This window comes from Neophocaena asiaeorientalis, unplaced genomic scaffold (genome assembly GCF_003031525.2).
Source record: "Neophocaena asiaeorientalis asiaeorientalis breed wild unplaced genomic scaffold, Neophocaena_asiaeorientalis_V1.1 scaffold5, whole genome shotgun sequence".
Classification (NCBI taxonomy): domain Eukaryota; kingdom Metazoa; phylum Chordata; class Mammalia; order Artiodactyla; family Phocoenidae; genus Neophocaena; species Neophocaena asiaeorientalis.
Window position 1 is genome coordinate 2311565 of NW_020174698.1, and position 26460 is coordinate 2338024.

The following is a 26460-nucleotide window of genomic DNA, read 5'->3' on the forward strand; positions in this document are numbered from 1 at the left end:
GTGACAGCACCACACGCGCTGATTTGGGGGTTACAAGTAAATTTTAGTGAGTAGGCAAATTTGCAAATAGGAGATCCACAAATAATGAGGATTAGCTGTGTTTTGCAACTATTAAAAGTACACAGTTGTTTTATAAAACCTGTAAGTCTTTATAGTAAAGATGAAGAAGGAAAAGGTCAGGCATAGGAAATTGGATCGAAGGTGTAACCTACTATTTCTAGCATGTTTCTAGCATGGCTCATGCATACGACTTTTTTTTTTTTTTGCGGTACGCGGGCCTCTCACTGTTGTGGCCTCTCCCATTGCGGAGCACAGGCTCCAGACGCGCAGGCTCAGCGGCCATGGCTCACGGGCCTAGCCGCTCCGCGGCATGTGGGATCTTCCCGGACCGGGACACGAACCCGTGTCCCCTACATCGGCAGGCGGACTCGCAACTACTGCGCCACCAGGGAAGCCCACGACTTTTTTCTTCAGTTCCTTTCTTTGTCTTTGGATGGAATAAAAGGGCCATAACTTCTTTAAGGCAGAGACTGTGTCTCGTTTAAAATTGAATCCCCAGCATCCGGCACAAAGCAGGTATTCAGTAAACGTTTACTGAATGAAGGAAGGATCAGGCAAAGAAATAGGAGCAGCTGTACTGAGGTGTGTATTAACCTTCCAAATCAGACCTGACCCTGCTGAACGTCAGCAGTGATGGTGTTGCTCACGGGCAGATGGTCAACAGTGTGCAGAGGGCTGCAGTGGGCTTGGTAAAATTGCCACGTCTCCTTCAGTCTCTCCAGTTTCCTTCCCTTATCGCCCATCACTAGGGAATAGTCCAGTCCCAAAAGAGGCAGTGGGTGACCCAAATGATTCTTTAGTTTGCAGAAATCTTTTTTAAAAGGGGGGAGGGGTGGCATTCTGATGTTTCCTGCCTTCTTGGTTATCTGCCATCAGTTTTCACTCTCCCCAAACCAGCTCACTTAGATCACCAGGAAATAAATGCATGGAAGCAGCACTTATTTAGCAACTTGATGTCGTATACATATGGCACTTGGTGTGACTTGGCATACAGGTCTTACCAGTCCCCAGGTCTGGGGGTAAACCAGTTGTCCATTTCTCTCACTTCTACTCTGGAATTTCATCATTGCTAAAGAAAAGCACAGAATTGTGGTGGTTGTCTCTGTGTCGTACTTGTGGTTCCCAGCCTCAGTGAGACCCGTGGTCTTGATCATCTTTTTGTTCTTCCTGACTGACTCCCTACCCCATGCTTTACAGTGCCTGGTCACGGTAAGGTCCACGTAACCTCTTACTCCAGGCTGACTTTGTCTCCCTGCTTTCTCTGTATTTCTGTTACTTCCCCTTCCTTCTCCAGCTGCTTTCAGATCATAGAAAGAAGTGCCCTCCTTTCTATGGCCGACCCCTCCACTTGTATTTTTGGTCATTTTCCCCTCCCACATTTTTCTAGCCTCACTCAACCAATGATCTGCATCCTCACTCCTCCACCCCTTTGGTGTCTTTATAGTTTATTCATTTAACACATATATATTGAATGCCTGCTATTTTTCCAGGCACTGTGATAGAATGTTGTCTGGATGGTGTAATGGTGAATTAAACAGAAATAGTCCCTCCACTTACAGAACTTACAGCCTAATGAGTGAAAATAACTGTAATTAATGAGTCATAAAACTAAAACATAAGCAGTGAAAGGACAGTGAAGGGAAGCTGTGAGGCCTTGTGGTGAGAAGTGGATGGGGTAGTTTTTGTAAGGGGGTGGGGGGCAGGAGGATACATTTGAGGCATTAGAAACAGCTTGTGCAGAAGCCCTCAAGTAGCTAGAAGTGCTCATCAGAGAAACTGAAAAACCAGCTGGTCACAGGGGAAGGGATAAGGGATAAAGCACACGATGGAGGGAGGGACTGTTTCCAGCAGTTTACAGACCGTGTAAAAAAATCCTCCGTATGCCAGCTTTCTGGGTCATTAACACCCCTGCTTTTTTCTGTTTCCTTAATGTTTGTAACAGTGCACTTACCTCTCCTGTTTCTCACTCGTTCTCTGGCTTTGCCTGCCATTGTAATACCAGCCTTCTACAAGCTACATGCTGTATGTCTTTTATTTTTCTCTAGCACTTTTTTCTGGATTATCCTCTACCCCTATCATTTCAAATATTACTTTGGTATTTCAGATGTATCAAAGTCTACATCTGTAACTTCGGCTCCTGTTCTGAATTCCCCAAGTGTATTTCTAACTGCCTACTAGAAATTTCCACGTTCACGAAGGTGTCATTCTGGAATCTCTGGTCCAGTGTGCCCAAAACCAAATCAATTTTTAAAAACCCGATTTTTTTCTTCTCTACTCCAGTGTGTTATGGAATCATCATCTACCTTCACCTTTAAGGAGTTCTCTCTTGAAAGAACAGTCAAATATCGGGGGTTTTACAGCATAAAAGTCTGTTTTGGTAGAGTTCTATATGAAATGCAGGGGAGCAAATGGAAGTGGCCCCTGACAAGCTTAATGAGGTCAGGAAAGGCTTTCCAGAGGGGTTGATTTCTAAATGGAGTTTTATGGGAGGAAGAGCATTCCAAGCAGACGGAACAAATATCAAGACATGGCACACAGGCCACCACAAATATTTCATCATGGCTGGAGCCTAGGCTGCAAAGTTAAAAAGAGAGAAAGCTGAACCTGAACGAGGAGATGGAATCAAGAAGATCCTTGTATGGCATGTTAAGGAGCTGGATTTGATCCTGAAGATACTGGGGAGCCATTGGAGGATTTAAAACATGGAGGATGGCATGATCAAATCAGTTGTTTCAAAAGCTCATTCTGTAAGCTCTGAGAAGGGGGTGGGGGGGTGCGGAAAGCAGTGAAATAAGACCAGGAGAGGCAGTTGCAGCAATCCAAGCCAGCCATAATGCAAAAGTAGGGTTTGGTGAGGACATCCATGTGAAGGAAAAGGAGCAACCTAGGTTTCTAACGTGACCATCAGTGTGTAAAAGCAGAAGGGCACTTCAGCGTAAGATGCACTGTGTGTAGCACCTGTGTGGCAGCCAGGGGGCTCGGGAGAGATTTGCTGAGAACTCAGCCTTGCAAGGTAGTTCTGATGAAGGTGGATGGTTCCAAGTGTATGTTCAGAAAAACGGCCGTATTTACAAGATTTGCTGAAAACTAACGATTGCCAAATCATTTTGAAGAAAACTGGAGATCCAGGCTCTGGGTATTGATTTGGAAGTCTTTAGCATAAACATACCTGTCGAATCCATGGGAACAGAGGAGTGTACAGAACTAAAGGGTAGAAGGCATTAAGGAGCACCAGTTTTTTTAAAGAGTGCACTGAGGGGGAGGAACCTGGGAAGGAGATTGCTGGAACCAGCCCCCCAGCCCCTACCTGTGGAGGTCTCCACGCTCCCATTCTCCAGTCTTTACTGCACCGTTTACCTGCCTACCAGAGGTACCTTCCTAAAATAGAAATCAAGTCGTGATTTACCAGCTCAGACATCTTAGCTGATGCTGTATTTGTCTTTGAAGTCCAAATCTCTTAGGTTTTAATCTAGCTCTCATTCCTCAGAGATTGAACAGCAGTTCTGACCCACTTTTCCTCATCTCCCAAATCACCCTCCCGAGTATGCTGCCCTGCAGACGCAAAACCTCAAACCTCTGCTTACCCCGTTTTCTCCAGCTGTATAGTTTTTGTGCTACGCCAACTATCAGAAATTCAGTTTATCCCTTAGGAGACAGCTAAATGCTCCCTCTTCTGAGAATCCTTCTCAAAAGCCTCCAGTTGCAATTCAAGACTTCTGTTCCTTTATATCTGCACATTTTTTTTCCTTTATCATAATGTGGATCTCCCTCTGCCTTGTTGGTTGTCTCCATGCCTTCCCCTGTTAGAGTATAAGCTCTTGGAGCCTACTTAGCTTTGTATCTCCAGGGCACGTAGCACGGTGCCTTGTCCCTAGAGTGGCTTTCCGTTAAGTATTTATTGTTGTTGTCGTTTTTAATTGGCATAATTAGTATCCCAAACTACAAATCATGAATCAAGATGAAGGGCTTTACTTTTTGTTTTAATATACTTATAGAAACTGCATCTTAATGCAGAGGAATATTTTGTCCTTAAGGAAAAGCATAATTGGAGGATTTAGCGTCAATACAACTCAAATAATCAACAATAAATTCTAAAATCAAAGAATCAACAGCAAACTTGTATGAATATTTAAAGTCATAAAATTATGCTCCCAGAAACATAATTTTAGCAACAGAGAAAACCTGAAAGAGCTTATCTAGTCGAGTGGTTTGTAAACTCTCTCCTCTGTAGAGCCCTGTTTCTCAGGGCTCTGTGGGGTAGGTCTGGGGAGGCCAGGTTTGCCAGACCACCAAACCTAGCTTCACCTAGAGAAATTCTACTTTTCAGTGTTTGTATGTGAGGCTTTCAAACAAAATTGTATTGAAAACTAGTTTTGCTTTTAAACCAGTTTGAAAAACAGGATTGTAACCTTCAGGCTACTTCTGTAATCTTGGTGACTCTGGGCCTCCATTTCCTCATCTGTAAAATATAAGAATGGTGCTATGATAGTTCATGCTTTTATTCTGAGCACCTCCTGTACATTTTTAAGTAAGAAAAACAGACCTCAAGAGAAGTTAAGTGGCTTACTGAGGCCATAGAGAGTTAATGACAGAACCAGGATTAGAATTTAACCAACAGCCCTCGTTGTTGGGTTTTTTTCTTTTCAATAAAAATTCCTACAAAGTGGGTATAAAACAATTGCAGATATTAATTCTTTGGAAAAGGTAGATATCAGGAGGTATATAAATAGCTTTAAAAATAGAGTTCTACTATATCATAAATTTGCCTTATTTAAAGCTGGTGTGCTACTGCAACAAACATAGATTGAACATTTACTTAATTTTACATTCATTCTTCAAGTTTATAGAAATATTTGGGGGAGTTGTTTGCATGGCCCATTTCTCTTTTCCAAAGTTATTTATGAGTTGTTTCTTCTTGGTAAATCTCCATGTAATCACTGGAGGCACTGAAAATCATTCCATTAATCATTCCTTTCATGTTTGTCTCACTGCATCTAAACTTAAAAGTATCACTACGAAGTTGTGAGGGTTTGGGAAGCAAGAGTCTCCAGATTCTGATCCTTTCATTCAACTCCTTTGCTTTGCTCATCTTCCTCTCTCCATCCCCTCCTCTCCAAATCAAGGGTATCCATGAAGAGGAAATGAAGTTCACAAAACAGCTGAGAGGTGTGTGTGGACAAGAGGGCAAGAAGGGCAATCATGCTCCTTGGCCTTGATGGGGGGTGAGGGTGCTTATGGGCTGATTGTCTCATAGCCTTGGGCTTTTTTGTTTAAAGATAAAGTGAAACAAAACAGCTCACAGAGACACCTCCTTCTTCCCCCTCCTTCTGCCTCCATACCCATATGGCGCGCTGCTGCTGAGACCAAGGAATGAGTGAGTAAAGGTGTTGAAAAGTGAAGTATTGGTCCTAAAGAAATAAGTGTCCTTTTATAAATCAGTGTCAAGACTTTGTAATGTGGATCTCCTACTAATTTGTGATTCATAGCATTTGAACATAGGTTAAGCCAACCTTTGCATCATGAAAAAGGACTTGGATATGCCCGCTACAGTAATGCAGTAATACAGTAGGAAACAGGGCAGGAACTATGTTTAACTTGCTTAAGACAGACTTTCTGAGGACATTACAGCACCCATTTCATATGAAAAGACTATTAGAAGCAGGTTTGGTAAGACCTGCACGTAGTAATATGTTGTTACTCATTTGTCAGGGTCACAACAAGCAAGGAAAAGTAACGCTGACGTAACAGTGATGTATAATTCAGTCTGACTTCCCTTCCCTCAACCTCTGGAGTAGATTTATATTCTGATTAGAGCCATTATGTTGGGTTTTTTTAATCCAGTAGTTTTACAACATTTCATATACAGTTGGCCTTCCTTATCCACGGACTACGCATCTAAAGAGTCAACCAAACATGGATCGAAATTATTTGGAAAAAAAATTCCAGAAAGTTTCAAAAAGCAAAGCTTGAATTTGCCATGCTGGCAACTATTTACATAGCATTTACATTGTATTTACAACTATTAGCATAGCGTTTACATCGTATTAGGTATTATAAGTAATCTAGAGATGATTTAAAGTATACAGGAGGTTGTTAGGTTATATACAAATACTACACCATTATATGAGGCACTTTAGCATCTGCAGATTTTGGTATCTGTGCAGGTGGGAGTGTCCTGGAACCAATCCCCCTTGGATACTGAGGGCCGACTGTATATACATGTATTTAAGGTAAGATGTTGCTCTTGCCTTGGGCAAAGAGAGAGAAGTAATACTTAGACCATGTAAAAGAAGCATCTGACATTTAATCTCTTGGCTGTGTTTGGAATTTATTTCATAAGTCTGGGGAAAAAGACTGAAGAAATTCAGTTACAGTTGATGCTCTCTGAGAGGTTTTGATGGTTTTCTTTTGCTCTATGGGCTTGAGGGCAGGTAGACTCTTCTGCAATCTGCATTAGTCCTTGAATTTAAATTTTCTATGTGTTTGTACTTTTTTCCCCAAACACATTTTAACTGAATCAGATCATCTTCAAATAGTTGAGAAAAATCCGAGATTGGTTCTTTTGTTGTTCTTTGAAATAGGCTCACTTACTACCACATTCAGGTTTTGCCACTAAGTCTCCTTGCCCTTTAACTGTTGTTTTCATTACATGCTTGATTTAAAGCTCTATAGCCAGCAATAATATTACATAATTATGGTCCAGAAAAGTACAAAATCCTCTTGAAATCTTTATGATAAGAAAAGTAATACTTGTTTAAAGGGACTCAGTGCCAAATCTTGCTGAAATCTGATTGTGAAGGAGGAAATCCAAAAAGGCAAAACAAGTTTCAGTAGAGATAAGACTGGGAAGGCAGTAGTTACTCAAAGAAGTTAAGACTGAAAGAGATAGTTGTACTCCTTGTCTTTCAGTTCATTTTGGCTTTTTGTTTTCTGGGGTTTTAAAATTTTAATTAGGTAGATATGGTATATCTCTTTCATTTGTATGTAATTCAAAACTTTAACATAGTAGTGATTTATATTTTCTATGTGAATTTTAAGTAGATCCTTCCCATAACATGTAATTATCTATAAAAAAAAAAATTGCAAGTCTGTCTTATAGCAAGATTAAGTTGATTTCTAAACTACTGTCTCATATCAACCACCATTTTCCACAGTATCCTTTCATTTGGAATTAATGTTCAAACTCTAGAGGAACCGTCTAACACTCAGAGTATAATCTGGCACCACTGAAAGTGCTTATTTGATTTTCTTATGGAGGTGCCATTAATAAAATAGATATACTAATCAAATTTTGTAGAAGATTTAAAGAGCTTGCAGATTCAAAATTTTACACATAGTTCAGTGAGTAACACCATGAAAATACAGTGTACTGACAGGATTACAAAGGAAAGATGCAGTGTTGAAAGGTCAATTTAGAACTTAAGTAATATAACATAGTATTACTGAATTAATTTAGGCTGACTCTTTTGGCCACACACCTGAAAGCTCACTTTCTTTATGAAGAGCGCTTAACCAATCTGGAGAGCTGTTTCCTTGGTTTTCCATGGGCGTGAATAGACACTTGTGATAGACATGCTGATAGACACTTGTGTTCAGAACAGGCATGCTCTCTCCTCATTCATCTAGTTGGTGGGTTTTCAGCATGTGAATATTGCCTGTGTTGTCTTCTGTGATTTGTGATTTACTCTTTGTTCTTCTTTCACAGCAGTCATTCAAGTCCCAGGATTTCAGACCGGGCTCAGAGTCTATGACACAGTAAGCGGCTTTTCCTCCTAAATAATTTGCAGTGATAAATAGTTGTTTGTTTTTTTTTTTTTTTTTAAGGACAATTTATCCATTTCCCTCTTCATAATACCACACTAAAAAAAATTATGAAATGCCTATTTCGAGGCATTAAAGAAAAAAAGCTAATACCCAAAACATTATCATTGTATATGTCTTAGAAATGCCTAAGGTAGATGAGCAATTTTTGAAGTATTTATTTTAAAAGATCTCTAGGAAGTTTTTGTATTTTTTTGATACTTGCTTAATAACATAAATAGAAAACCTCAAAAAAAAAATACTGAAAACCTTTGCAAAGCACTTCTCAGTTTTTATCATTGCAGATGATTTTATACATAATCTGAAGCCCTGACTTCATATTCACACGTCACTAGCAAACTATCACATGAGTGTAACAACCTTGAACAGCTCAGGTGTCTGCTGTGCCCTCCCATCTCACCGCCACTGTCCCCACATTGGGTGCATGCCTACACACATGTGCACACAGAGAGTCCCTGCTGAATGTCCTTCAGGAAAATATTGGGTTGGCGAAAAAGTTCAGGGGTTTCCATAATGTCTTACAGAAAAACCCGAATGAACTTTTGGGCCAACCCAATATTTATTCGTTAACCCTGCTATGCACTTTGACATTTAGAATATGTCTCTTCCAGGTCAGAAATTCTGATTTACGTGATACTCTAATTTACAGGCATTATCAGATAAAACCGTGCATTATTTTATAATATTTCATTCTACAGATGAAAGACAAATAGAATTTTTTTTTTTTAAATATTTATTTATTTATTTATATTTGGCTGTGTTGGGTCTTCGTTTCTGTGTGAGGGCTTTCTCTAGTTGCAGCAAGCGGGGGCCACTCTTCATTGCGGTGCGTGGGCCTCTCACTGTCGTGGCCCCTCTTGTTGCAGAGCACAGGCTCCAGACGCGCAGGCTCAGCACTTGTGGCTCACGGGCGCAGGTGCTCCGCGGCATGTGGGATCTTCCCAGACCAGGGCTCGAACCCATGTCCTCTGCATTGGCAGGCAGATTCTCAACCACTGCACCTCCAGGGAAGCCCCCAAATAGAATTTTTAAATGGTATTTTTAAGAGTCACAGAATCATGACCTAGAAGATCCCTTAGAAATTCTACATTCCCTCTGTTTTACATTCAGGAAAACTAAGAGGAAAGACCTTGTGCAAATGTCACAAGGCACATTTATGTCAGCGCTTGAACCAAGCAAGACCTAAGTCTCCTGATTCTCAGACTACCAGGGTGTGTGTGTGTTTGTTTTTTATACTGTATTCAGAGCTATTAGGCTCCTTGGTAAGATGTCATTTTTTTGTAAGTTTAAAAAACCTTTCTTTTTGAGAGATAAAATTATATTGATGATTATGTGATTATATATAGCCCTGTATTACATCAGAGCACAGTCACTCACATTATCACATTTGAGTCTCCCCATTTCCCTGCAGACCACTGCTCTGACCCCTCTTTTGCACGTGGAGAACCATGATCTGAGGGAGGTAGTAAGAGGCAGACCCAGTACCAGAACACAGATCCTGTGTTTCCCAATCTGCTGTTCTTTCCATGCTTTCTCTCTGCCTATCACACGACACAAATACACATCCCAGGTCTTTCAGTTTTTTGTTTTTGTTATATCTGCCAGGTATGTTTTCAGTTCCGATCTCTGAACAATTGAAATTTTACATAATAGTTGATCACATAATAACTGGCTCTGAGGAGTATACTCAGTGACAGATCACCCACGTAAAAAAATACGCTGGCAGTGAGGACAAACTCTGTTTCAACAATCAAAAATGACCATATTTTAATACATTATGGGAACAGTCCTCTCTATGAACATTTTTTTTTTTTTTTTTTTTTTTTTTTTTTTTTTTAACCACTGCGCCACCAGGGAAGCCCACTATGAACATTTTTATAAAAGTTTTTAGAACTTTTATCTAATATGTGAATGAAAGGTTCTGTAGTCACTCTGACTACTTTGGATACGTATTTTTCAGGTGACAGAGAGATCCATGTAATGCTCTCCAGATTAAAATTCAAAAAAGCCTCAAAAACCATCCCAGCTTGTTTCTAAGGCTGTCAGGGTAGCTTGGCTTCTCTTTTTGAACATAGAGCGCTTAAGAGGCTTCTGAAAATAAATTTTCATGAGAAGTTCAGATATGTCTAAATGCTCAATTTCATCTAAAGCCTTTGGGCTTTCCCTGTACTCATAATTTCTTAGAAGTAAGGATGAATTGATACATTTCTCATGACTTAAGAACTGTAGGCAAGTTGAAGGTGGAAGTACTATAGCCCAGTATGTCATTTCTTTATTTCTGTAATTTACTTAAATGAGTCCCCTGTACCCAAGTAAATGGATAGAGGCTAATGTTTTTGTTTCTTTGCAGCCTTGCCATTCAGTTACTAACATCTGCTCATTAGTTGGTTGACCAAACTTTGTAAATGAGCCACATAGGACTGCCTCTCACCACTTTCCACTTGAATTTCTTGTCTCATTTATACTTTTTAATTTTTTTTCAGAAATGTCAATCACTTCTGTGCAAACAATTTTTACACATTTTAATAAAGCTACACTCTCTTATCTTAAAAAGATACCAAGAAGAAACTTTTATAGGTTAATTTAAAGGCATTTTCTTGAAAGTCTTAAACTTTTACCTTTTATATCTCATGCCCCTATGATGTTATGGTCTGCTGCCCAAGTCAGAGTTTGTAACGAAGCTTCTACAAATATGTTATAATCCATTAGTATTAGTATTAGAGTTCCCTAGTTACTAATATATTTTATCTTGAGTTTGTTGGGTTTTTTTTTTTTAAGCATAGAATGTTTTATTTCATTAACAGGTTTGGTCAGAGAGAAGTTAGTTCAGATGGTCAATAGTATTAAAGGCCTTTATTTGTGAACACTCATATGTGAACTGAATGAATGAATGAATGAATGCAATCTCTTCTTAATGTAGTGCAGCCATAAGTGTGAACTCCAAGTATCCGATCTCTCCTCCACTATATATTTTTCCATCTTTATAATAATCCTATTCCAGACTTCTTCAATTTCTTCTTCTTTTCATGAGAAGAAATTAGTTTACCTTTTTCTCCTAAAATACCCTACTACTTGCAACTTTTCTTTTTAATTTCTTCTTTTGATTATTCACTTTTCAGCCTTTTTCTCCTCCTCCCATTCCCCGCCCTTTCTGAAATCAGAATTATCCACTGTCAGGAGTGTGACATCACAGAGTTCCTTATATATTCTAAATATGTTCTTTATCAGATACATGACTTGCGGATATTTTCTCCCGGTCTCTGTTACGCCTTTTCATTCTTTTAACAGTAGCTTTTGAAAAGCAAACTTTTTTATTTTGATGAAGTCCAATTTGTCAATTTTTTTCTTTTATATGTCATGCTTTAGTATAGTATCTAAGAAACCTTTGCCAAAGTTACAAAGGTTTTCTCCTGTGTTTTCTTGTAAAAGTTTTATAATTCAAATTGGTTTCATATTTAAGTCTATGATCTGTTTTGTGTTAATTTTTGTATATGATGTGAGGTTTGGATCAGAGGATTCTGTTTTGTTTTGTTTGTATTGGGATATCCAGTTGTTCTAGCATCATTTGTTGAAAAAATAGCCATGTCTCAACTGAATGGTCTTTACACCTTCATTGAAAATCAATTGTCATTATAAGGGTAGGTCTGTTTCTGGACATATTCTTATCCATTGATCTACTTCTGTCTTTACACCAGTAACACACGGTCTTGATTACTGTAGTTTTATAATATGTCTTGGAATCAGGTATTATTGGTCCTCCAGTCTTGTCCTTTTTTAAAGTCGGTTTAACTATTCAGGGTCCTTTGTATGTCCTCATCAATTTAGAATAAGTTTTTCAGTTTCCACAACATAGGCTTCTGGAATCCCAACTTGTATTACCTTGAATCCAAAGATAAGTTTGGGGAGAACTGACATGTCGACAATATTCAGTCATCTGCCTCATTAACATGAAATATTTCTCCATTTATTTAGGCCTTCTTCAATTTCTCTCAACACTGATTGTTAGTTTTCAGTGTATAAGTCCTGCACATACTTGGCTGATTTATTCCTGCATATCTCATTGGTAAATGGTATTATTTTTCAATTTCAATTGTTTGTTGCTAATTTATGGGAATACTACTGATTGTTGTATGTTGATCTTGTATCATGCTACCTTACTAAACTATCTTGTTAGTTTTAATAACTTTTTGGTAAACTTCACCAGGTTTTCTCTATAGACAGTCATACATATAAAAGCCAGTTTAGCTTCTTCTTTCTCAGTCTGGATGCCTTTCCTCCCTCCCTCCTTACTGCACTGGCTAGAACTTCCAGTACAATGTTGAATAGAAATGATGAGAGTATATATTCTTATCTTCTTTTGTCCTGAAGGGAAGTGAGTGGGAAAGCATTCAGTCTTTCACCACTAAGTACATCATCATAGGTTTTTAAATAAATGCCCTTTATTCCTTCATTTCCTAGTTTGCTGAGAGTTTGTATCAGGAATGGATGTTGGATTTTTGTCAAATGCTTGTTCTGCACCTACTAAGATAATCATATGATTTTTCTTTTAAAATGTGCTAATATGGTAAATTACATTGGTTTTCAAATGTTAAACCAACTTTTCATTCTTTGAATAAACCGCACTTAGTCATGGTGTGTTATCCTTTTTATAAATTGGTGGACGTGATTTGCTAAAATTTTATTTAGAGTTGTTTGTATTTTGTTCAAGAGAAATATGGGTCTGTAGTTTTATTTTCTTGTACTGTCTTAGTCTGGTTTTGCTATCAGAGTAAGCTGGCTTCATGGAATGCCATTCTTAAGAAGAATTCCCTCCTCTTCAGTTTTCTGGAAGAGTCTGTGAGGATATGATATTACTTTTTCCTTTTGTAATTTCTATTTATTTATTGATATTCTCTATTTGATGAGATGTTGTTCCCATACTTCCCGTTAGTTAAGTATGGTTTTCTTGCGTTCTTTGAATGTATTTATAATAGTGGATTTCAAGTCTTTGTCTAGAAAGTCCGATGTCTGGGCTTCCTAAGGGACCATTTCAGTTGATTGCTTTTTCCCTTGTATGGTGCATACTTTCTTGTTTCTTTGCATGTCTTGTAACCTTTTATTGAAAACTGGATATTTTGAATGCTATAATGTGACAACTCTGGAAATTAGATTCTTCCCCCTCCCCGGGGTTTGTTGTTGTTGCTACTTATTGTAGTTGTTCGTTGCTTGTTAACTTCTCTGAACAAATTCTTTAATTCTTTAGTTGTAATGTGTTTGTCCACAGGAGTCTTTGCTCAGTTAGATTAGTGATCAGCTAATAATTGGAAACCGATTTCCTTAAACACCTGGAACCAGTAGTCCCCCAGTCTTACCAGGTAGGGGCTCTGTGTGTGCTGTGCACACCTTCAACACCCAGCCAGGCAGTTAACACCTCTGTCTTAGCCTGCACTTCCTGTTAGCATAGAGTGTTAAGGTCAGCCAGCGGTGAGGACTTAAGGCCTTCTCAGGTCTTTCCTGTGCATGCACACAGCCCTACACATGTGTAAGACCTTCTAGACTCCCAGGACTAAGTCTGAGCTTTTCAAAACCCACATGGACAGCTTATTCCCCCAGCTTTTCCTTTAAAGTTTTTAGTCTGTTGTTTGCCTACTGTTATCCACCCCTCAGGCAGCCCTGAAGTTAATTGTAATTGCCTCCCAGGGAAAAGGCAAGCTCTAAGATAAGTCAAATGCAGACAGCCTTACAAGTGGTATCTTCCAGGAAACCACCAAACGGGTCAGATAATGACGATTCCTTGGGAATGAGGATTTGAAAAAGTTCCAGCCCTGTTCTGCTCCTTCCAGTGGATGCCAGGTTGCTGGCTTTCACCATAAACGCAGGCTCTTCTTTTTCAAGGTACCCACAGAGCCAGACAGTGGGGATGGGATAAGGTAAGTTAAAATGCCACAAAGCTCACTGTTCTTACCAAGTGTCAACCATTCTTCTTGGATAAACATTCTCCAGGTTACTACAAGCTATTGGCTAATTTCCAGAATCTAAAAAAGTTGATTCTAACCATGCTTGCCAGTTTTCTCATAGCCTATTTGGAGCAGAAATTTTTCAGAAGTCCTTATACCACCGTTTTTACTGATGTCACTCTATTTCTTCTTCAGATGTTGTGTAGACTCACCAGTAAAGCTACATGGGCCTGAAGTATTCTTTTATGGAAGATTTTTAACTACAAGTTCAATTTGTTTAATAGAAGTAGAGCCATTAAGGTTATCTATTTCTTCTTATATAGGCATTGATAATTTGTATCTTTCAAGGAACTTGTCCATTTCATCCAAGTGGTTGAATTTGTTGACATAAAGTTGTTCATAATATTCCCTCATTATCTTTTTAATATTGAAAGAATCTGTAATAATGTTGCCTCTTTAATTCCTAGTGTTGATCGTTTATTTCTTTACTCTGTTTTCCTCAGTCAGCCTGGCAAATGGTTTATCAATTTTATTGAAAAGAACAGCTTTGTTTTGTTGATTTCTCTTTATTGTTTATTTATTTTGTTTCATTGATTTCCACTCTGATCTTTATTTCTGCTTCTTTGGGGTTTAATTTGCGCTTCTTTTTCTAGATTTGTTAGGTGGGACTCGAACTGTGTTTAATCTAGGGCTAATTAGTCCTCACTACTGATACAAATCCCTTTTGGGTATTCTACCCAATGCGTTCTGAGTTTTGAGGTTTTCCATCCGGGCTGATGGGAATAGGTACTGTCCCTGGCCTCGGGAGATTTCCTCCGCTGTATATTCTCACCTGTACTCTGCTGAATACTTGAAGAGAACCTTTGCAAGTCTCCAAGTTCTCTCACTCTGAAGCTGTCTCCTCTCTGGTAGTCTGTGAACTATAGCCTACCTGGTCTCCTCAGACTCCTAGCACTCACTCAGGGAGCCCACCAGGCTCCACACAGTCCCCATCCCCCTGTGTTGTGGCCTGGAAGCTCTCAAGGCAGTAAGCTGGGCAGTCATAGGGCTCATCTCATTTATTTTCCATTTCTTGGGTATCACTTTCCTTTGTTGCTTAGGATTCAGTGTCTTGAAAATTATTTCATATGTTTTGCCCAATTTTTTTAGTTGTTTTAGGTGAGCAGTAAATCTGGTCCCTGTTACTTCCTCTTGGATGCAAGCAAAAGTCCAGATGTTTTATTTTTCAGGGTAGCTTTCTGTTAGATCATATGTACATTATGAGAAAGAAAAGGTGGAGAGGATCACACGGTCTGATTTTCCCACAGTGATCAGGGAAAGCCAAAGATGTAAGATAGCATTTAAGTCTTAAAAACCATGTAGAGACAGTGTGAACAAAAAGAAAAGGACCTAGAAGTCAGAAGTATGGCAGGAGCTAAGGCACAATTGCATGAAAGTGCCTGGAATACCCTGAGACTAGCAGGGTATCTACAGGGTGGGGGAATGCACAGACCAAAAAAATATATATATATATTTTTTAAATTGGGCCTGCCAGCAAGTCCAGGTCCACTGTGTCTGTAATCTTACCAGTTGCCCAAATACAAAGATTTCACATAAATGTAGATTTCTTATTTCTTCTGAAGTTCTGGACCACAGTTCCACATTCTTTGCTGGCTTCCATCCACTGGAGCTGAGTTAGTGGTCTCCTCCCTAAGATGAGTCATCCACTCTCCAGTTTACCAGGGTCCTGCTGTATTATTCCTGGCTTGCTTTCCTCGCTCTCCTTGTCACCCTGGCATCCACAGACATTTGAATTTTTACTTTAATGCTAAGGTGTAGGTTCCCTGGAGATAGGCAGTAAGTTATCGATGCTTTTTGCTTCAGAACTCAACTTTTCCTTTCTCTCTCATCATTTTCCTCCTTTCTAGACGTACTTTATTTGTTCTTTCATCTTTGTGGCTTCTGACCCTTTTCCTTCTCAGTCATCTGACTTCATTTTACTTACTTAGACATCTCCATATTAGTCTTCTCGGGCTGCTGTAACAGTACCACCGACTGGGTGGCTTAAACAATGTAAATATTATTTTCATAGTTCTGGAGCCTGGAAATTCAAGATCAAGGTTCCAACAGGGCTGGTTTCTGGTGAGGCCTCTCTTCCTGCCTTGCAGGTGGCCAGCTTCTTGCTGTGTCCTCACATGGCCTTTCCTCTGTGCATGTGTGGAGAGAAAGAGCTCTCTGATGTCTCTTCCTCTTCTTATAAGGACACCAGTCCTGTAGCTTAGGGTCTCACCCTTATGACCTCCTTTAATTTTAATTACCTCCTTAAAGGCCTGATCTCCAGATATATTCACTTTGGGGGTTAGGGCTTCAACCTGTGAAAGAATACAATTCAGTCCACAGCAGTCACTGTTCAGTCCTCCTTATTGCCTGATTTTGAAATTCTTGTACCTTTTTCAAGCTCTGTTGTGATGTCTCCCACCATTCCTAGACATCCTAGAAAGGGGACACTGCCTTCCATTCTCTGAATTTCCCTTTTTTCATTGTTTTTTCTTTTTTCTAACATAACTTGAATTACTAAACACTCATCCACAAAATATTTGTTTTCTATGTTACTGTTACTGTCGAACCATTTGAAAAGCTGCATTCCCCATCTCACAGGTCAGGATATCACTGTTTTCTTATGCATAAACTTCACCCCTTCCTTCACCCCTTCACCCCTTCTTTGTCAGTAAGGAATCTCCTGCTCTTTTACACACAGACACACACACACACACACACACACACACACACACACACACTTTCTTCTATTTAATTTGATAAAATCTTCCTGGTTTTTCCCAGGCAGCTAATATTTTTCTGAAAGAAGTAAAATTTATTTTATTCTTGTCCCTTGATACAGTAAAAAGGAGCCAAACCAGCTAAGGTTTATTGTCTCTACGTTATTTTCAGTGACTCCCTGCTGCCCACCCACATATATAGTTGCTCATATCATCTGTCGAATATTTTTCTCTCAGATCCTCCCATTTATCTCCCCTTTTTATTCCCACTGCCACTTCCCTAAATCCGAGCCCCATCTGAGCTGTTGCAGCAGCTTTCTCACTGGCTCCTTGTCTCCAATCTTCCCCTCCTGCAGTTCTGAGGTGGGCAGAGAACAGAGCCTTGAGGACCACAGACACATCATGGATGTGCAGGGGAAGAAGAACGAGCAAACTGGCCGGAAAGTCACCCTCATAGAGGTAAGAGGAAACCAGGAGACAGTCATGTCACGGAGTCAACAGGAAGGTTTAGGAAAGGCATGGTCAACAAGGACAAGTATCAAAGACAGCAGAAGTAAAATAAGGGCTGAAAAATGCCTTTGGGATTTGCAACCAAGAGGCTGTTTGTGACCTGGGAGAAGATGGTTTTGAATGGAGGGTCCTGGAAGCATGAGTCAGATTGTCTCCAGCCCATAGGGAGAAGGCCCATCAGGAGAGGCTGCTTCTCCCAGAAGTTGGACTTCAAGGGAAAGAAAAAGCTGTGCAGAAACTAGTGGAAAACACAGGATGTAAGGAAGATCTTTATACAGGAGGGAATGACAAGAATATTTATAATCCCAGAGCAAAGAGCCCCTTGAGAAGAGCCAATCAAGGTGTAGGATAAGGAGAATAATTAAAAGAGTAGAATTTGAAACAAGAAGGTGGCGCTACTTTCTCCACTGAGACAGGCAAGTGAGACAAAATGAGTTTGAATGATGATGTTTTCTGGTGAGAGATAAAGTATAAGAAGGACAGGAAAGGACTTTCTAAAGAAGGCGGCCTCTGTTTTCTCTATTACTAGAAGTGAAGTTTGTCTGCTGAAAGTGAAAATGTTAAGCTCTATCACGTACACTTTTATGAAATTGATACTTAATGAGAATTAGATTCAAATTTTTCATAAGTATTTTTAGATTTGGATGGCAAAAAATAAAATCTCATTATACAGAAAGTTTATAAATCAATAGTTTTATAATCATGGGTGTTAAGGAATGACTTTTTATCACTGATACCAGAATTGGAAAACATATTTTGAAAGAGATTTTTAGCTCTAAATAATAGAAACTTTAAAATCATTTATGTCAGAGAGAAAAAAATGCCATAGGCAGAATCTAAAAACAACCAATAAGCTGGGATCAGGAAGAATTTCACAAAGTATGTGACAGACGAAGCGTTAATACCCTTAACTTATAAAAAGCTCTAAAAAGTCAAAAGGGAAAAGAAGTATATCAGTAGGAGAACTGGCAAACGGGGTGCATAGGACATTCTTAAAGGGATATATATATATATAAAAAACAGTGAACATACGAAAAATGTCCAATTACAGTGATCAAATTAATAGAAATTAAAACAATAAATGAGATGGTATTTTTCCCTCAGAAAATGGTAGCAAGCTTCAAACTGATACAACCTTGTGTTGATGAGAGTATGGGGAAGTGGGTTTCCTCATATGCTGCGGGTAATAGTATATATTAAAACAATCCTTTGTGGAGTATAGCTTGGTAATACTTGTTTATTTTAAGTTTTCAAATTGTTCATGTCTTTTGACCTGAATATTCTACTTCGAGGAATTTACTGTAGGAAAATGTTTAAGTGTACATGCAGAGATTCAGTTAAAAGGCTACTCCTTCTAAAAATAGAAGGAAAATTCAATTTCTATGAATAAAGGATTGATTAACTTACTTTTTTTTAATTTATTTATTATCTTTTTCTTTTTGGCTGCGTTGAGTCTTTGTTGCTGCGTGCAAGGCTTTCTCTAGTTGTGGCGAGCAGGGGCTACTCTCCGTTGTGGTGTGCAGGCTTCTCATTGCGGTGGCTTCTCTTGTTGCGGAGCACGGGCTCTAGGCATCCAGGCTTCATTAGTTTTGGCATGAGGGCTCAGTAGTTGTGGCTTGCGGGCTCTAGAGTGCAGGTTCAGTAGTTGTGGCGCACGGGCTTAGTTGCTCCACAACATGTGGGATCTTCCCAAACCAGAGCTCGAACCCGTGTCCCCTGCATTGGCAGGTGGATTCTTAACCACTGTGCCACGAGGGAATCCCAGGATTGATTAAATTCTGAAACATTTATGTAATAGAACACCATGTGAGAGCACCATGTGACTATTTCAAATAGTGAAATTATTATAGGAGTATGTTCATAGATGTGGAAGGAATGATGAAAAATTTTTAAGTTAAAAGAGGATGATTATAAAATAGTTTTTATATAACATATGCATAAAATATGGAACAACAGACATCAATAAATGTCAGTAGTTATCACTAAGTGGTAGAATTGTAGTGATTTTTTTTCCTTCATTTTACTGTGTGTATTTTCTAATTTTTCTACTCAGCATATATCGATATATATATACACTTGATCATTTCTTTTTTTTTCTTTGCTTTTTGTTTATTTTTTATACAGCAGATTCTTATTACGTATCTATTTTATACATATTAGTGTATATATGGCAATCTCAATCTCCCAATTCATCCCACCACTGCCCCCCGTGTTCCCCCCTTGGTGTCCACATGTTTGTCCTCCACATCTGTGTCTCTATTTCTACTTTGCAAACCAGTTCATTGTACCATTTTTCTAGATTTCACATATATCCGTTAATATACGGTATTTGTTTTTCTCTAACTTCACTCTGTATGACAGTCTCTAGGTCCATCCACGTCTCTACAAATGACCCAATTTCCTTTCTTTTTATGGCTGAGTAATATTCCTTTGTATATATGTACCACATCTTCTTTATCTATTCGTCTGTCAATGGGCATTTAGGTTGCTTCCATGACTTGGCTATTGTAGATAGTGCTACAATGAACATTGGGGTGCATATGTCTTTTCGAATTACGGTTTTCTCTGGGTATATGCCCAGCAGTGGGATTGCTGGGTCATATGGTAATTCTATTTTTAGTTTTTTAAGAAACCTGCGTGCTGTTCTCCATAGTGGCTGTATCAATTTACATTCCCATCAACAGTGCAAGAAGCTTCCCTTTTCTCCACACCCTCTCCAGCATTTGTTGTTTGTAAATTTTCTGATGATGCCCATGCTAACCGGTGTGAGGTAATACTTCACTGTAGTTTTGATTTGCATTTCTCTAATAATTAGTGATGTTGAGCAGCTTTTCATGTGCCTCTTGGCCATCTGTATGTCTTCTTTGGAGAAATGTCTGTTTAGGTCTTCTCTCCGTTTTTTGATTGTTGTTTGTTTTTTTAATATTGAGCTGCATGAGCTGTTTATATATTTTGGAGATTAATCCTTTGTTGATTGGTTTGCAAATATTTTCTCCCATTCTGAGGGTTGTCTTTTCGTCTTGTTTATACTTTCCTTTGCTGTGTAAAAGCTTTTAAGTTTCATTAGGCCCCATTTGTTTCTTTTTGGTTTTATTTCCATTACTCTAGGAGGTGGGTCAAAAAAGATCTTGCTGTGACTTATGTCAAAGAGTGTTATTCCTGTATTTTCCTCTAAAAGTTTTGTAGTGTTTGGGCTTACATTTAGGTCTTTAATCCACTTTGAGATTATTTTTGTATATACAGTTAGGGATTGTTCTAATTTCATTCTTTTACATGTAGCTGTCCAGTTTTCCCAGCACCACTTATTGAAGAGACTGTCTTTTCTCCATTGTATATCCTTGGCTCCTTTGTCATAGATTAGTTGACCATAGGTGTGTGGGTTTATCTCTGGGTTTTCTATCCTGTTCCATTGATGTATATTTCTGTTTTTTTGCCAGTACCATACTGTCTTGATTACTGTAGCTTGTAGTATAATCTGAAGTCAGGGAGTCTGATTTCTCCAGCTCCATTTTTTTTCCCTCAAGATTGCTTTGGCAATTAGGGATCTTTTGTGTCGCCCTACAAATTTTAAGATTTTTTGTTCTAGCTCTGTAAAAAATGCCATTGGCAATTTGATAGGGATTGCACTGAATCTGTAGATTGCTTTGGGTAGTGTAGTCATTTTCACAATATTGATTCTTCCAATCCAAGAACATGGTATATCTCTCTATCTGTTTACACTTGATCATTTCTTTTAAAACAAAAGTAATTTCGGAAATTTTTTACTACAGCCCATTCTTTATGCATTTAAAGAAATCAAGGCCTGAGAGTCAGAGTTAAAAAATGCCTGAACTAGGACTTGATCTTCTGGCTCCAAGTTCAGAGTTATTTCTGTTCCAAATGCTTTGCCTTTTTCCCTTTCTTTTTAACATCTTTACTGCAGTATGACTGCTTTACCATGGTGTGTTAGTCTCTGCTTTATAACAAAGTGAATCAGCTATACATGCACATATATCCTCCCTCTTGTGTCTCCCTCCCAGCCTCCCTATCCCACCCCGCTAGGTAGTCACACAGCACCAAGCTGATCTCCCTGTGCTATGTGGCTGCTTCCCACTACCTGTCTGTTTTACGTTTGGTAGTGTATATTTGTCCATGCCACTCTGTCACTTCATCCCAGCTTACCCTTCCCCCTCCCCATCTCCTCAAGTCCATTCTCTACGTCTGTGTCTTTATCCTGTCCTGCCCCTAGGTTTTTCAAAACTCTTTTTTTTCTTTAAATTCCATATATATGTGTTAGCATACGGTATTTGTTTTTCTCTTTCTGACTTACTTCACTCTGTATGACAGACTCTAGGTCCATCCACCTCACTACAAATAACTGTTTCATTTCTTTTTATGGCTGAGTAATATTCTATTGTATATATGTGCCACATCATCTTTATGCATTCATCTGTCAGTGGACACTTAGGTTGCTACCATGTCCTGGCTATTGTAAATAGAGCTGCAATGAACATTTTGGTACATGACGCTTTTTGAATTATGGTCTTCTCAGGGTATATGCCAAGTAGTGTGATTGCTGGGTCGTATGGTAGTTCTATTTTTAGTTTTTTAAGGAACCTCCATACTGTTCTCCATAGTGGCTGTATCAATTTACATTCCCACCAACAGTGCAAGAGAGTTCCCTTTGCTCCACACCCTCTCCAGCATTTATTGTATGTAGACTTTTTGACTATGGCCATTCTGACTGGTGTGAAGTTGTACCTCATTGTAGTTTTGATTTGCATTTCTCTAATGATTAGTGATGTTGAGCATCCTTTCATGCGTTTGTTGGTGATCTGTATATCTTCTTTGTAGAAATGTCTATTTAGGTCTTCTGCCCATTTTTGGATTGGGTTGTTTGTTTTTTTGATATTGAGCTGTGTGAGATGCTTGTATATTTTGGAGATTAATCCTTTGTCAGTTTCTTCATTTGCAGCTATTCTGAGGGTTGTCTTTTCATCTTTTTTATAGTTTCCTTTGCTGTGCAAAAGCTTTTAAGTTTTGTTAATTCCCATTTGTTTATTTTTGTTTTTATTTCCATTTCACTAGGATGTGGGTCAAAAAGGATCTTGCTGTGATTTATGTCATAGAGTGTTCTGCCCATGTTTTCCTTTAACAGTTTTATAGTATCCAGCTTTACATTTAGGTCTTTAATCCATTTTGAGTTTATTTTTGTGTATGGTGTTAGGGAGTGTTCTAATTTCATTCTTCTACATGTAGCTGTCCAGTTTTCCCAGCACCACTTATTGAAGAGGTTCTCTTTTCTCCACAGTATATTCTTGCCTCCTTTATCAAAGATAAGGTGACCATATGTGTGTGGCATTATCTCTGGGCTTTCTATCCTATTCCACTGATCTATATTGCTGTTTTCATGCCAGTACCATAGTCTTAATTACTGTAGCTTTGCAGTATAGTCTGAAGTCCGGGAGCCTGATTCCTCCAGCTCCATTTTTCTTTCTCAAGATGGCTTTTGCTCTTCGGGGTCTTTTGTGTTTCCATACAAATTGTGAAATTTTTTGTTCTAGTTCTGTGAAAAATGCCATTGGTAGTTTGATAGAGATTGCATGAATATATAGATTGCTTTGGGTAGTATACTCATTTTCACAGTGTTGATTCTTCCAATCCAAGAACATCGTATATCTATCTGTTTGTATCATCTTTAATTTCTTTCATCATTGTCTTACAGTTTTCTGCATACAGGTCTTCTGTCTCCTTAGGTAGGTTTATTCCTAGTTATTTTATTCTTTTTGCTGCAGTGGTAAGTGGGACTGTTTCCTTATTTTCTCTTTCTGATTTTTCATTATTAGTGTATAGGAATGCAAGAGACTTCTGTGCCTTAATGTTGTATCCTGTTACTTTACCAAATTCATTGATTAGCTCTAGTGGTTTTCTGGTAGCATCTTTAGGATTCTCTATGTATAGTACCATGTCATCTGCAAACAGTGACAGTTTTAATTCATCTTTTTCTGACTTGGACTCCTGTTATTTCTTTTTCTTCTCTGATTGCTGTGGCTAAAACTTCCAAAACTATGTTGAATAATAGTGGTGAGAGTGGGCAACCTTGTCTTGTTCCTGATCTTAGTGGAAATGGTTTCAGTTTTTCACCATTGAGAACAATGTTGGCTCTACATTTGTCTTATATGGCCTTTATTATGGTGAGGTACGTTCCCTCTGTGCCTACTTTCTGGAAGGTTTTTATCATAAGTGGGTGTTGAATTTTGTCGAAAGCTTTTTCTGCATCTATTGAGATGATCATATAGTTTTTCTCCTTCAATATTTTCATATGGTGCATCATATTGATTGATTTGCGTGTATTGAGGAATCCTTGCATTCCTGGGATAAACCCCACTTGATCATGGTGTATGATCCTTTTAATGTGCTGTTGGATTCTGTTTGCTAGTACTTTGTGGAGGATTTTTGCATCTGTGTTCATCAGTGATATTGGCCTGTAGTTGTCTTTTTTTGTGACATCTTTTTCTGTTTTTGTATCAGGGTGATGGTGGCTTCATAGAAGGAGTTTGGGAGTGTTCCTCCCCTGCTATATTTTGGACGAGTTTGAGGAGGATAGGTGTTAGGTCTTCTCTAAATGTTTGATAGAATTCGCCTGTGAAGCCATCTGGTCCTGGGCCTTTGTTTGTTAGAAGTTTTTTAATCACAATCTCAACTTCAGTGCTTTGATTGGTCTGTTTATATTTTCTGTTTCTTCCTGGTGCAGTCTGGAGAGGTTGTGCTTTGTAAGAATTTCTCCATTTCTTCCAGGTGGTCCATTTTATTGGCATATAGTTGCTTGTAGTAATCTGTCATGATCCTCTGTATTCCTTCAGTGTTAGTTGTTACTTCTGTTTTCATTTCTAATTCTGTTGATTTGACTCTTGTCCCTTTTTTTCTTGATGAGTCTGGCTAATGGTTTATCAATTTTGTTTATCTTCTCAAAGAACCAGCTTTTAGTTTTATTGATCTTTGCTATCATTTCCTTCATTTCTTTTTCATTTATTTCTGATCTGATCTTTATGATTTCTTTCCTTCTGCTAACTTTGGGGATTTTTTCTTCTTCTTTCTCTAATTGCTTTAGGTGTCAGGTTAGGTTGTTTATTTGAGATGTTTCTCTTGTTTCTTGAGGTAGGATTGTATTGCTATAAACGTCCCTCTTAGAACTGCTTTTGCTGCATCCCATAGGTTTGGGGTCATCGTGTTTTCATTGTCATTTGTTTCTAGGTATTTTTTGATTTCCTCTTCGATTTCTTCAGTGATCTCTTGGTTACTTGGTAAAGTATTGTTTAGCCTCCATGTGTTTGTATTTTTTACAGATTTTTTTCCTGTAATTGATATCCAGTCTCATAGTGTTGTGGTCAGAAAAGATACTTGGTATGATTTTAATTTTCTTAAGTTTACCAAGGCTTGATTTGTGACCCAAGATATGATCTATCCTGGAGAATGTTCCATGAGCACTTGAGAAGAAAGTATATTCTGTTGTTTTTGGATGGAATGTCCTATAAATATCAATTAAGTCCATCTTGTTTAATGTGTCATTTAAAGCTTGTGTTTCCTTATTTATTTTCATTTTGGATGATCTGTCCATTGGTGAAAGTGAGGTGTTAAAGTCCCCTACTATGATTGTGTTACTGTCAATTTCACCTTTTATGGCTGTTAGCATTTGCCATAAGTATTGAGGTGCTCCTATGTTGGGTTCATAAATATTTACAATTGTTCAATCTTCTTGGATTGATCCCTTGATCATTATGTAGTGTCATTTGTCTCTTGTAATAGTCTTTATTTTAAAGTCTGTTTTGTCTGCTATGAGAATTGCTACTCCACCTTTCTTTCGATTTCCGTTTGCAAGGAATATCTTTTTTCATCCCCTCACTTTCAGTCTGTATCCCTAGGTCTGAAGTTGTTCTCTTGTAGACAGCATATATATGGGTCTTGTTTTTGTATCCAATCAGCCAGTCTATGCCTTTTGGTTGGAGCATTTAAACCATTTACATTTAAGGTAATTATCGATTTGTATGTTCCTATTACCATTTTCTTAATTGTTTTGGCTTTGTTATTGTAGATCTTTTCCTTCTCTTGTGTTTCCTGCCTGGAGAAGTTCCTTTAGCATTTGTTGTAAAGCTGGTTTGGTGGTGCTGAATTCTCTTAGCTTTTGCTTATCTGTAAAGGTTTTAGTTTCTCCGTCTAATCTGAATGAGATCCTTGCTGGGTAGAGTAATCTTGGTTATAGGTTTTTGCCTTTCATCACTTTAAATATGTCCTGCCACTCCTTTCTGACTTGTAGAGTTTCTGGTCAAAGATCAGCTGTTAATCTTTTGGGCGTTTCCTTGTATGTTATTTGTTGCCTTTCCCTTGCTGCTTTTAGTAGTTGTTCTTTGTGTTTAATAGTTCATTGTTTGATTAATATGTGTCTTGGTGTGTTTCTCCTTGGATTTATCTTTTTGGGACTCTCTGCACTTCCTGGACTTGACTGACTATTTCCTTTCCCATATTAGGGAAGTTTACAACTATAATCTCTTCAAATATTTTCTCAGTCCATTTCTTTTTCTCTTCTACTTCTGGGACCCCTATAATTTGAATGTTGGTACATATAATGTCCCAGAGGTCTCTGAGAGTGTCCTCAATTCTTTCCATTCTTTCTTCTTTATTCTGTTCTGCAGTACTTATTTCCACTATTTTATCTTCCAGGTCACTTATCTGTTCTTCTGCCTCAGTTGTTCTGCTATTGATTCCTTCTAGAGAATTTTAAATTTCATTTATTATGTTGTTCATCATTCTTTGTTCGCTCTTTAGTTCTTCTAGGTCCTTGTTAAACGTTTCTTGTATTTTCTCCATTCTATTTTCAAGATTTTAGATCATCTTTACTATCATTACTCTGAATTCTTTTTCAGGTAGACTGCCTATTTCTTCTTCATTTGTTTGGTTTGGTGGGTTTTTACCTTGGTCCTTCATCTGCTGTGTATTTCTCTGTCTTCTCATTTTGCTTAACTTACTGTGTTTGGGGTCTCCTTTCTGCAGGCTGCAGGTTTGTAGTTCCTGTTGTTTTTGGTTTCTGCTCCAGTGGCTAAGGTTGGTTCAGTGGGTTGTGTAGGCTTCCTGGTGGAGGGGCCTAGTGCCTGTGTTCTTCTGGATGAGGCTGGATCTTGTCTTTCTGGTGGGCAGGGCCACGTCTGGTGGCATGTTTTTGGTTGTCTCTTGCCTTATTATGATTTTAGGCAGCCTCTCTGCTAATGGGTGGGGTTGTGTTCCTGTCTTGCTAGTTGTTTGGCGTAGGGTATTCAGCACTGTAGCTTGCTGGTCATTGAGCAGACCTGGGTCTTAGCATTGAGATGGAGATCTCTGGGAGAGCTTTCGCCGTTTGATATTAC

The 26460-nt window shown here is 38.5% G+C and overlaps 1 protein-coding gene across 2 annotated transcripts in view; it reads left to right on the forward strand.

The window, feature by feature from the left end:
• AHI1 (Abelson helper integration site 1) overlaps positions 1-26460 on the forward strand; it is a 204351-nt gene that overhangs the window by 172239 nt on the left and 5652 nt on the right. The window contains exons 25-26 of one of the 2 annotated variants that reach the window (XM_024759139.1): positions 7769-7815; positions 16930-17032. In XM_024759139.1, coding sequence (XP_024614907.1) covers positions 7769-7815; positions 16930-17032 — 150 coding nt within the window. Of the gene's footprint in view, positions 1-7765; positions 7816-16929; positions 17033-26460 lie in introns of both variants that reach the window. The other variant, XM_024759138.1, reaches the window with a different exon arrangement.